Below are 12579 nucleotides of genomic sequence, written 5' to 3' on the forward strand. Positions count from 1 at the left end.
CTCCAGGGATTGCTTTCACTTCTAGTGAGGAATGACACTGGTCTTTCGTGCTGCTTAGAAGGGTCTGGTTGCAAAAAAATTAACTTTGTTCAGTTTTTTTGTTTTTTAACCTTTATTCAGGTTCCTGTGGAACAGCCAACTACAGTTAATATTTCTGCAAATGGTTTTGGATTTGCTATTTGTCAGGTATGTAATAATGTTTATGTTTTTAGTTAAACATGATTTTCATAATAATTCTTTGGTTTGAGGTGTTGCACAACTTTTGCTTAAATAACTTGCATTTTAAAATTCTTTATCATTTACTTCTATGATTTTGGCTAGGTACATTACTCTCTTAAATAAAAATGTTAGAAATGTTGCCAACTAATGAAGGAATAGCAGATAATCTATTTGAAATCTATTAAAAAGTGTCTCTTGGTTTTTTTTTTTTTTTTTTTTTGCCTTTTGAAGTGAGCATTAAAAATTTTACAACGTGGGGTTGGTGCTGTGGCACAGTTGGTTAATGCCCTGGCCTGAAGCACCAGTATCCCATATGGGTGCCGGTTTGAGATCCGGCTGCTCCACTTCCAATCCATCTCTCTGCTATGGCCTGGGAGAGCAGTAGAAAATGGCCCAAGTTCTTGGCCCCTGCACCCATGTGGGAGACCAGGAAGAAGTTTCTGGCTCCCAGCTTTGGATTGGCTCAGCTCTGGCTGTTGTGGCCATCTGGGGAGTGAACCAACGAATGGAAGACTTCTCTCTCTCTGCCTCTCCTCTCTCTGTGTAACTTTGACTTTCAAATAAAAATAAATCTTTTAAAAAATTCCTAGAACATGATTCATGTGAATTGTTGGGAACCCCGCCTTCTATTGTGAAAACACAGATCAGAAATTGTAATGTTATAGAGTTTTTATTATGACCTGATAACAAAATATGTTTCACTTACAACTTTTTTTTTTTTTTTAAAGATTCAGTTATTTATTTGAAAGACAGAATTACGGAGAGGCAGAGGCAGAGAGAGAGAGAAAGAGAAAGAGAGAATCTTCTATCTGCTCGTTCATTCCCCAAATTGTTGCAGTGGTTGGAACTGCGCTGATCCGAAGCCAGGGTCCAGGAGCTTCTTCACGGTCTCCCGTGAGGGTGCAGGGGCCCAAGGACATGGGCCATCTTCTACTGTTTTCCCAGGCCGTAGCAGAGAGCTGGATTGGAAGTGGAGCAGCAGGGACTTTAACCAGTGCCCGTATGGGATGCTGGCATTGCAGGTGGTGGTTTTTACCTGCTAGCCCCTAACTTACAACTTTTAATGTTAATCTAAGAATGTGAAGGTCAACATGTTATTTTAAGTTACTGTCTTGATGGATGAAATAAAACATTTAAGGAGATCTCATTCTGTCCTGGTTGGGGTTGGCACAGGAAACTTTGGGTCTATTCCTAAGCCTCTGATTTGAGATCTCTTTGAGAAAGACATTGGTCCTTATACTGCCCTTGTGTCCCAATTGTACCTTTCACATCAGGAGTGGGCAAGGAGTATATTGAAAGTGACCAAATTAACAGACAACTCATCATTTATTTTATCACCTTTGTTTTTTTATTTTTTAAAATTTTATTTAAAGTTTACAAATTTCGTTTATTTCATATATATACATATAAACATGATATCTGCCTTTTTGGGACTGGCTTCCTTTTTTAAGATTTATTTATTTATTTGAAAATCAGAGTTACACACAGAGAGAAGCAGAGAGAGAGAGAGAGAGAGAGAGAGAGGTTGTCCATCTGCTGGTTCACTCCCTAAATGGCCACAATGGCTGGAGGTGTGCCAATCTGAAGCCAGGAGCCAGGAGCTTCCTCCAGGTCTCCCACGTGGATACAGGAGCCCAAGGACTTGGGCCATCTTCTCCTGCTTTTTCCAGGCCACAGCAGAGAGCTGGATTGGAGGTAGAGCAGCCAGGACCCCAACCAGTGCCCATATGGGATGCTGGCACTGCAGGTGGCAGCTTTACCCACTATGTCACAGTGCCAGCCACATGGGACTGGCTGATTTCACTAAGTATAATGGTTTCCAGTTGCAACATTTTGTTACAAAAGACAGCATTTCATTTTTTTTACAGCTGCCTAGTACTTCATAGTGTATGTATATCATAATTTCCTCATCCAGTCTTCATTTGATGGATATCTGGGTTGATTATATATCTTAACTATTGTGAATTGAACTGCAGTGAACATGAGGGTACAGATAACTTTTTCATATGCTGATTTCTTTTTGTTTTGGAGAATTCCCAGGAGTGGGATGGCTGGATCAAATGGTAGGTCTATATTCAGGTTTCTAAGGTATCTTCATACAGATTTCCATGGGGAATGCACCAGTTTACATTCCAACCAACAATGGATTAGGATATCTTTTTCTGCACATCCTTGCCAGTATTAGTTGTTTCTTGATTTCTGTATGTAAGCCATTCTAACTGGGGTGAGGTGAAACCTCACTGTGGTTTTTTTCTTTTTCTTTTTTCTTTGACAGGCAGAGTGGACAGTGAGAGAGAGAGAGAGAGAGAGAGAGAGAGACAGAGAGAAAGGTCTTCCTTTGCCGTTGGTTCACCCTCATGGCCACTGCGGCCGGCGTGCTGTGGCTGGCGCACCGCGCTGATCTGAAGCCAGGAGCCAGGTGCTTCTCCTGGTCTCCCATGCGGGTGCAGGGCCAAAGGACTTGGGCCATCCTCCACTGCACTCCCAGGCCACAGCAGAGAGCTGGCCTGGAAGAGGGGCAACTGGGACAGAATCCGGCACCCCGACTGGAACTAGGACCCGGTGTGCTGGCACCGCAGGTGGAGGATTAGCCTATTGAGCCGTGGCATTGGCCCTCACTGTGGTTTTGATTTGCATTTCCCCGATGGCTAGTGATCCTGAGCATTTTTTCACATGTCTATTGGCCATTTGAATTTCCTCTCTTGAAAAATGCCTTTTTAAGTCCTTTGCTCATTTCTTAACTGGATTGCTTGTTTTGTTATTGTTTGAGCTCTTTATAGATTGCAGATATTAACCCATTATCAGTTGCCTAGTTTGCAAATATTTTTTCCCATTCTGTCAGTTGCCTCTTCACTTTGCTGGATGTTTCTTTTGCAGTGTAGAAGCTTCTCAGCTAGATGTAATCCCATTTGTCAATTTTGGCTTTGATTGCCTGTGCTTCTGAGATCTTTTACGAGAAGTCTTTGCCTATGCCAGTGTCTTGCAGAGTTTCCCCAACATTCTCTGGTAATTTGATGGTATCGGGTCATAGATTTAGGTCTTTGATCCATTTTGAGTGGATTTTTATGTAAGGTGTAAGATAGGGGTCTTGTTTCATACTTCTGCACATGGAGATCCATGTTTCTCAGCACCATTTGTTGAAGAGAGACTGTCTTTGCTGCAGGGATTGATTTTAGCTCCTTTGTCAAAGATAAGCTAGTTGTTGACATGTGGATGCATTTCTGGAGTTTCTATAGTGTTCTGTTGGCCTGCACTTCTGTTTTTGTGCTAGTACCAGGCTGTTTTGGTTATATCTGATCTGTAGTATGTCTTAAAATCTGGTATTGTGATGCCTCTGGCTTTGTTTTTGTTGTTTAAGATTGCTTTATCTATTCAGAGTCTCTCGTGTTTCCGTATGAATTTTAGCATCATTTTTTTCTAGATCTGACATGAATGTCATTGGTTATTTTATCATTTTTGAAAAATGCTGTCTTATCAGAGTTAATCCTCAGCAGTACTAATGTTTTACATATTCTAATTTTCATTTATCTTACTGGGAATTTATCAGGTTCCAGTTTATGAACAATGACTCCATTTGGGCAGGAGGGCTTAGAAATTAGTGAATGCGCTTGACAGTGTTGGCAGTAGCTCCACTTTTTACACTCAAGGAGTTTACATTCTTTGAAAAAACAGTACCCCAAGAATAGCATTGTCAGTGTTCTATGGTACTTGTTTTGGCATACCAAATCATTTTCTCAAATTTATAATAGTTTTAATATCAACTTTTATGATACTATTTCTCACCATACTTTGTTAGCCAATAAAATTGTTTCCTGGTTTGAGGATTATAAGTCAAATTGGTTTTATCCCAAAGAGAAGGAGTCCTAATATTTAGAATGCATAATGAAAATTAATTTCTAATAACTTATTGCTAATTAATATTCTAATTGGTTATTTATTGCAGTTCAATGTTATTTATAATGTGAAAGAGTCAGGATCTGCTAGAAGACGAAGATCTATTCAAAATGAAGAAGCCTTTGATTTAGATGTTGATGTAAAAGACAATAAAGATGATATCAATCGTGTGAATTTAAATGTGTGCACAAGGTAGGTATCTACTTTGTTTCCTCCTCTTTCTTTTTCTCCTTAAAAAATAATTTGAAGATTTAATTCTACATAGTAGTCCAACTATATCAACATAGGGAATTGTATTTAATGAAGAATTCAGTTATTATTACATTTCAGATTACAGACTAGAAACACTATTTTTAAGTATTTCATAGATCTGTCCAGCATTATTTATATTTTCTTTGTATTTATAATACATTTTAATGAAAAATATGTACATTAATAAAATTCAGATATAAATTAGGAGAACTTGGGGGCAGGCGTTTGGCATAGTGGTTAAGATGCCGCTGCTTCAGATGCCTGCATCCCATATCAGAGTGTCTGGGCTTGAGTCTGAGCTCTGCTTCCAGTTCCAGATTCTTGCTAATACACATGGTAGGAGGCAACAGGTGATGACTCAGATGTTTGGGTCTTTTACACCTCTATGAGAGACCCAGATTGAGTTCCTGGCTCTTGGCTTTGGCCTGTCCCAGCCCTGGCAGTTGAGGACATATGTGTAGTGAACCAGAGGCTGGAATAATTCTTTGTCTCTGCCTTCAAAATAAACAAATTAATTAAAAATTAGGAAAACTTTAACCAATTGTGTTCAGTATCTCCAAAAATGGTTATTTCTTGCTGTGGGGGAATTTTTCTTTTAAAATAGTTTTATTCTCAGTTCATATTTAACCTTAATTGTTATGCTTAGAACCCCAAACTTTATGAGTGTGCAAATTCGATGAAGAGAATAGTTTTATTTATAGGCACAGAAAGTATTCCAGTTTAGAAGGTTCTCGTCTTGGATAATTGGGCCCTGATACTGAAGCTTCTGGAAGTAGTTATTAAGGGTGTTTCTTATTGGTCTGTATCCGACGCATCTGAGGGCATGGTTAAGTCTTAAGGATAAGGGGATTTTTTTTTTTAAAGAAAACTTTTATTTAATAAATATAAATTTCAAAAGTACAACTTTTGGATTATAGTGGTTTTCCCCCCACAACCACCCTCCCACCTGCAAACCATCCCATCTCCTACTCCCTCTCCATCCCATTCTTCATTAAGATTCACTTTTAATTATTTTAATTATACAGAAGATCAACTTAGTATATACTAAGATTTCAACAGTTTGCACCCACACAGAGACACAAAGTATAAAGTACTGTTTGAATACTAGTTTTACCACTAATTCTCATAGTTCAACACATTAAGGACAGAGATCCTACATGGGGAGCAAGTGCACAGTGACTCCTGTTGTTGATTTAACAATTGACACTCTTACTCATGATGTCAGTAATCACCCAAGGCTCTTGTCCTGAGCTGCCAAGGCTATGGAAGCCTCTTGAGTTCACAAACTCTGACCTTATTTAGACAAGGCCATCATCAAAGTGGAAGGATAAGGGGATTGACCACACACCTACCGGCTTTCACAGGACTGTGAAGCTGCCCTCTTCAGTTTATACTAAAGCACACACAGGTCTGAGAACAACTCCTTGAGGAAGTTACTGAATCAAGAGGCTTTGTCAGTCTGGCTCCTTACCTCTGCAGGAGTCGATCTTGAGTCGGGAGGCCTGTGAAGATACCCTGACACTGAGGAGCTGGTCTCTGCTGTTGTAAATCTCCCACAGCATTCTGGTTGAATTTAGCTCATCTGGGGGCTGGACGTCACAGATGTGGTCCTGACCTACAGATGCTCTTCAAGGTCATTTCTGGGAGTTCCTCTAAGTAGTTGGTCTTCTTAGCCATTACCTGAACTTAGTCTCCTCCTAACATCTGTAGTATCTTTGAATCTTCTTGTTCATGATTTTGGGGTAAAATGTCCCATGTGTTTATCCTATTCCTCCTCCTCTTGTGCATTTTGGACCAGCGTTAGGGGGATATCAGCATTTCTAGCAGGGCCTTTCTCTTCAGCTGAGAAGGCAGGACCCCCTCTGTTCTTACTAAGCTTGCAGTTGGTCACTGTTTTGGAATAACAACAACAAATTACTATTGTTGTTGTAAACAATTTGTCACAAACTTACTTGCCAGGTGCTGTACCAAACAGTTTTATGTGCATCTCAGTGAAGCCTCACATAACTGCAACTTAGGTGCTGTTCTTCCTGATTTTTGCCTTCATTCATTCACTTAGTAAATCCTGGTTGAATCTCCTTTGTGTCAGGTGTGGGACTGTATTGCTGAACAAAAGAGATGTAGACCTTGCCTTCGTGCAACTTATTGTTTGTAGGGTAAGCCAGAAATTAGTAAAAGAATCCTTTAAGCACGTTTACAAGTCTAGTTTAGAAAAGATAGAGAAGAGACTGGTGGAGCTTGAAGAGGGAGATTTGTATCTCTAGAAGAAGTCAAATGAAGAAACTGGTCAGGAACATAAGGTGCAACCAGGATACAAGGGGAACACTCACTCATAGGGGCTCTTGTAAAAATGCCTCGGATTCCAAATCTTACTCCAGCACCAGCAATCAGCTGGGCAACAGATTTTGACTGGTAGGTAGAACCCAAAGAAAGGAAATGTCTTCATGTGAAGGTAGGGGTTTTATGAAAGCAATTTAATGCTGCTGCCAGTTTTCTAAGAAGTATCTGATATCAAATGTAAGTAACATTTAAGTCGATGTTGTTAGTGCCACTTTGCAAAAAAGATTACCTGATGTTTCAGGCACTTTATTCCCATCAACAGGATCTGAGACCTTCCCTCAAGCAAGGTTTTCTGCGTGGCATTGTGATTTAACAAACTTTGCCCCTGGCTGGTCGAACCAAGTCAACCAGGCACTGTTGATGATGTACTGAAAGTACAATTTGCGTTGTACTTTTAAGTGTTTAAGCACGTTGACTGCTTTTCTCACTTATAATTTGTGCTCACGTACAAACACCTCTGGTTATTAGTTTTCAATAGCATCTGTTTTGGCTAAACGTATCACCCAGCAGGTGGTTTTAATTGCTTTGGATTGCGAGCCAGCTGAAGTCAGCAGTTAGTAGTACTGTATGGCTTTTCAATCAGTCATGTTTGGCGGGCATTCTAACGGCCCTTCCTGCTTTTGCCATCTAAAAGGACAACAGGAAGTAATTTAACAATGCCATGGTACTTTTATGATGGAGGCACACTTCTTTCCATAACCATGCTGGGATCTTTCTGCTCCAAATGAAAAACTCTTGTCACCTATTTATTTTAGAGAAATATTTATTTTCAAAGAGGCAAAATGTTGTTGGTGCCCAGATCCTTTGAAGCTCACGTTGTGTATAACATGGTAAGAGAAGGATGCAGTGTAATAAAAACTTTCCAAGGCTTGTAAATCTTTCATGGTGGCCAAAGAAAACATACAAAGTGCTCCAAGTATGTGGGAGAACAAGGGGGAGGCCTTGCCTTACTGGTCTTTTCCTAAAACCAGATGAAGAAAAGTTGCTGTGGACTTGGCTGGGGTCTACCACTAAGTGGCCAAGGCATGCCTCCTTTTCAGGTCCTGGCTTCCAGCTGGAGAGCTTGATGCTGTCAACTTTTGAGAAAATGAAAAATGCAACTCAGTTTAGAGTCACCACTAGAACACAGAGTTATCTAGGAAAGGATGTAGCTTGTACCTTTTACAACCTGGGAGCCTGTGACATTGCAGGCAGTTCATACCATCTGTCATACACACATTGTTACGTTACTCATGTTCCCCTGTGGTTGAAATATGGAAGAATATCACACATGTAGAAAAAGGGTAACCTTTTAAAATTTTCTGTAGTGAATTTTATTTGAATGCAAGTGGTATTTGGAATAACATTTGCCATTTTTGAAGACCATGTGCTAGCAGAATTAGGTTTTTCCTAATGAGTTTTTTTCCATCTTCCCGTATTTGATTTAGGTTTTTGGGTCCAGATAGGAGTGGCATGGCCCTTATGGAAGTGAACCTACTCAGTGGCTTCACTGTGCCTTCAGATGCAGTTCCTCTGAGTGAGACAGTGAAGAAAGTGGAACATGATCATGGAAAACTCAGCCTCTATTTAGATTCTGTAAGTAGTGAAGTGTAAATCTCACAAAGATATCTTTGAGGGAGCTACCATTCGTTGTGTTCAAAGGTCTGCCTTACTTTAAGCACAAGGGTACTTCAGAAAGTTCTCGGTACTCATGAATTTTACTCATTGAACTCTTCATTTATGGAGCATTAAGCCTTTTACTATAATGTAAATTAAAAATGTTATCTCAGAAAGAAAGAGGAAGGGAGGGAGGGAAGTATCATTGTACTTGTAGATTTGTATCTATGAACTATGTGGAATCTGTTCTCTTTGTATTAATATCACATTAACATGAGAATGGATGGGAATTGTGTTGCAGTAATGATCATGCATTTGCTGTGACTTTGAGAATCTAATGTATTAATAAATTCCTCTAAAAAAAGCTCATGGAAAAATGAAGTTAAAAGATGAGATTTTGGCCAGCGCCATGGATCAATAGGCTAATCCTCCACCTGCGGTGCCGGCACCCCAGGGTTCTAGTCCCGGTCAGGGCACCGGATTCTGTGCCGGTTGCTCCTCTTCCAGGCCAGCTCTCTGCTGTGGCCCAGGAGGGCAGTGGAGGATGGCCCAAGTCCTTGGGCCCTGCACCCCATGAGAGACCAGGATAAGCACCTGGCTCCTGGCTTCAGATCAGCATGGTGCAGCGGCCATTAGCGGGTGAACCAACGGCAAAGGAAGACCTTTCTCTCTCTCTCTCTCTCTCTCTGTCCACTCTGCCTATCAAAAAAAAAAAAAAAAGATGAAATTTTTATGTTGCAGACAATTTTGAAATCCATGAATATGAGTGCTCAAAGAATACATGAAAATAAAAAAAAAATTTGAACTCTATACATAGTTTCTAAATGTTCTCATTTGTTTTAATACTTCAAAAACCATTGTAATGCAAGCCCTGTTCAAACTAATGTAATCTCTAGATTCTTTTGCTGTTCAGGAATTTTCATATATTAAATACTGCTTGAAACCAAGGCTTGATTTGGAACTAGAAAAGCAAATTTGAAGTTTTTATTTAGTAATGTTTGGCTTGGGAGCTTGTCTTGTGCCTCTCATATTGTTGAGTGTCCAATGCTTTCTGATGAATGAATTCGACTTTTCATTTACTGTTATTGGCAGCTAATAGAGTGTTTGAAGGAATTTACTAATTTCTGATTTCTTAGCCAGAATCGTCTGCCAGATTAGCATAAGCTGACTGTCTTGCAGGCATGGAGGCTGGCCTCTTACGCCCCACATCAGCCATTCGCTGGTTGTGGCCTGCATACCACCTTGCCTGGGTGGTTCTGTGTGAAGGGGTAGGGGGCTCCCGTGAGCTGTTAGCAAAACTGGGGTTGGGCTGCACCGCCTGCACCAAGGGATCTGGGTGGGGCACTGTGGTCCTGAAGCACACACCCCTGGGCTTGCTGCGTGGGTGAAAACTCTGCTCGGTTTCCAGGAAAATGGACCCTCGAACAACATCAGTCTTGTAAAGATTGTTTTACCCGTTCAATGAGATAATTCATAGAAAGTACTTACAGTAGAAACTGGCACGTGGAAGTTCTCTCTAAATGTCTGCTTCGATAAGAAATGTCTTTACTTTCTTGTGAACATGTACTGTGCCAACTCCTTGAGGATCTTTTGTATTTTTCAAGGTAAATGAAACCCAGTTTTGTGTTGATATTCCTGCTGTGAGAAACTTTAAAGTGTCAAATACTCAAGATGCTTTGGTGTCCATCGTGGATTACTATGAACCGAGTAAGTGTGTTCTGGAGTTCTTTACCTAGTACTTTGGAAGTCAGCCAGGCATTCACTCATTGACTCACTCATTCATCTGAAGCAGCCACCTGTGGGATTGGTTTCGTCTGGGAGGGGGGAATTGGAAGGAGAAAATGGAGGAGGCGGGGATGGAGGAGATGAGCTTTCCATTTAAATGAAGACAGTTGATAATATACAAAGATGGCATAATTTTAACAGGAAAATAACAAAAAGATATTTTTACTCATAATATTTTTGGTTTTTTAACCCACAATTACAAAACTGCACAAAGAAAAATTGACATGAAAAGGTCAGTTATGTTCCATTTCCAGGGTTTTGCTTTTGCCCCAAGCACCCATTCCACCTGGTTTTACCGTGGGGTTCTTTCAGCAGAGGATGCAAGCAGTATCTGCAATGTGATAGTGTCAGTTGGGTGTGGCTTTTCTTCACTAAGAGTCTGGTGTTTTGTTAAAACATACGCAGTGTGACAGTTTTTTTTTTTTTTTTTTTTTTAGTGTATCAAGAAAATTATAGTCTGGAAAATAACTTGAACTTCTTTGATTTTAATGCTAACTTCTTACTTTTTGAACTTATGTAGGAATTTAAGATGTGAAAGTAGAGACTGGATCTGGAGATCTTTCAGGTGAATTAGGACTAATCTGTGTTTGTCACGGAGTGGCTTTTTGAGAGGGTGTGACCTCTGGCTAAATTTTCTAGTTTTATAAGTACTCAGAGTGTCCCAGAACTGCTGGTGTGCATGAGGTGTGTGAACACTTTACTGTCTGGAGTAGTTATGGACAGTGACAGTGAAGTGAACTTGTTGGCGTTGTTGGTAGTGCTTGGTAGAGTGTTCAGGACTAAGGTTTAGCTTCTGTCCTCTTCCAAGTCAACAAGCCAGTTCTTGTGGAATGATTTTGAGAAACACTGAGGTAACTTTTTTTTACAGGTAAGGGGCTGGGATACCCCATGGCAGTATGTATACCCAGTTGTCCAGTTTTGTTATTAAATCTAGTTGTAGAATCTTCCAACTAGTATTTCTTAGGTACCTGGAGAACATTTTAAACCTTTAAGAAACAATAAAAAGATTCAATCTATGTGCATGTTTTTGTGGAAAACAGCTCTTTTAAAATGAAGGCATGAGAAATATCAGGGTAATCAAAACCTACCAATCTGCTTTTTAAAATCTGAAAATACATTTATGATATAGAGCACAATCCAGGAAAAACCATGAAGGAATTTGAAAATAGAATGCATTCTTAAAATATTGTAAGGATAAAACCCTTTACATTTTATAGTGACTATACACTAGTATTGTAGGTACTTTATACAGTTTTAGAAATATTAGCTCATCCTATAATTTTTTCCCAGATTGAATAGATTTTAGATACTGTGTGCTCAGTGTTTGAAGCAAGGCATTGCATAGACAGTCTACCCATGATGCTTAGATATTTTAAAATGCATAGGAAATGTCATCCTGGAATAAGCTCTCCAGGAGGTCAAACAATCCTCCACTTCCGTTGTTTTTCCTGTTCTAGTAAGAGATTAAAGCGCCTGCGATTGCAGGGGCGCAGCTGCAGTCTGTTCTCTTTCAATGCCGGCCAACTGCTTGCTGAGCGCACTGTTCCTCTCCTGGATCTGGTTTGCAGTTTGGGCCTCTCTTGAGCATTTCAGTTGTTTTCTTGTAAAGAAAAAAAAATTATCTGAATGGAAAACTCCAAAAAGTGCATTGAGAGGCTCTTACCTTTTGGCAAAGTCGGCGTCTCTGAACGGGGGAGACGCGGAAACTGAATGTCTGCATCTTTGCACAGGGAGACAGGCGGTGAGAAGCTACAACTCCAAAGCGAAGCTGTCCTCCTGTGACCTCTGCGGAGGCATCCAGGGCTGCGGGCCTTGTGAGGATGGTGCTGCGACCTGCCTTCATCACTCTTCGCTCGTCTTCGTTTTCTGTGTGGTGCTTCTCTGCTCTTTGCAGTATTGGCTGTGATGAGTGTTTGAAGGACTCCAGAAAACACAGACATTTCCAGAAGACACACGTGATTGTTTTGTTTTCGTAATTGAATATTGCCTCTGACTATTTTGAGAAACATTTTTTTTTCTTTCTTTCTGTGGGGCTTGGGGACATGGTGTCTAACAGGTTCCAGTATGTATAGCTGTGTAGATTTCTGTGTGTGGAAGACCAGAATGCCTACAGCTCTATATCTTTATTTCCCCCACAACTCTTGAAAGTTCTCAGGATTTTGGGGAAAGTGTTTGTTTTCTCCAGAATAAAAGTGTCATTTTTAGAGTAGCCCTTCTTCTTGTTTTGTGAAAGAAATGAGTCTACGTTCTTAAGCATTGAGATACATCATAAAGATGGGTTTCCCTGGGAGCTGGATGGAGACAGCAACCAGCAGAGGGAGCCTGTTCTGCCCCTTCTCCTTCCCTCCTCCTCCCTGTCCCTTCCTCATCCCAACTCACTCCCAGTGGTCTCTCTTAACTGCACATTACTTCTATCTTTTTAGAATGTAGATGTAGAGATTGTTTTACAACTGAAATGGTCTTTATCTGCCCCAAACCCACCAGAGTCTTTGC

General features: G+C 40.3%; 1 protein-coding gene across 4 annotated transcripts in view; it reads left to right on the forward strand.

The window, feature by feature from the left end:
- CD109 (CD109 molecule) overlaps positions 1-12290 on the forward strand; it is a 226592-nt gene extending 214302 nt beyond the window's left edge. For all 4 annotated transcript variants that reach the window (XM_062186366.1, XM_062186367.1, XM_062186365.1 and 1 more), the window contains 5 exons: positions 121-186; positions 4163-4305; positions 8133-8280; positions 9906-10008; positions 11817-12290. In XM_062186366.1, coding sequence (XP_062042350.1) covers positions 121-186; positions 4163-4305; positions 8133-8280; positions 9906-10008; positions 11817-11992 — 636 coding nt within the window. In that variant the 3' untranslated portion in view covers positions 11993-12290. The remainder of the gene's footprint in view (positions 1-120; positions 187-4162; positions 4306-8132; positions 8281-9905; positions 10009-11816) is intronic.
- The last annotated feature ends 289 nt before the right edge of the window (positions 12291-12579 follow it).

This window comes from Lepus europaeus, chromosome 3 (assembly GCF_033115175.1).
Source record: "Lepus europaeus isolate LE1 chromosome 3, mLepTim1.pri, whole genome shotgun sequence".
Classification (NCBI taxonomy): Eukaryota; Metazoa; Chordata; class Mammalia; order Lagomorpha; family Leporidae; genus Lepus; species Lepus europaeus.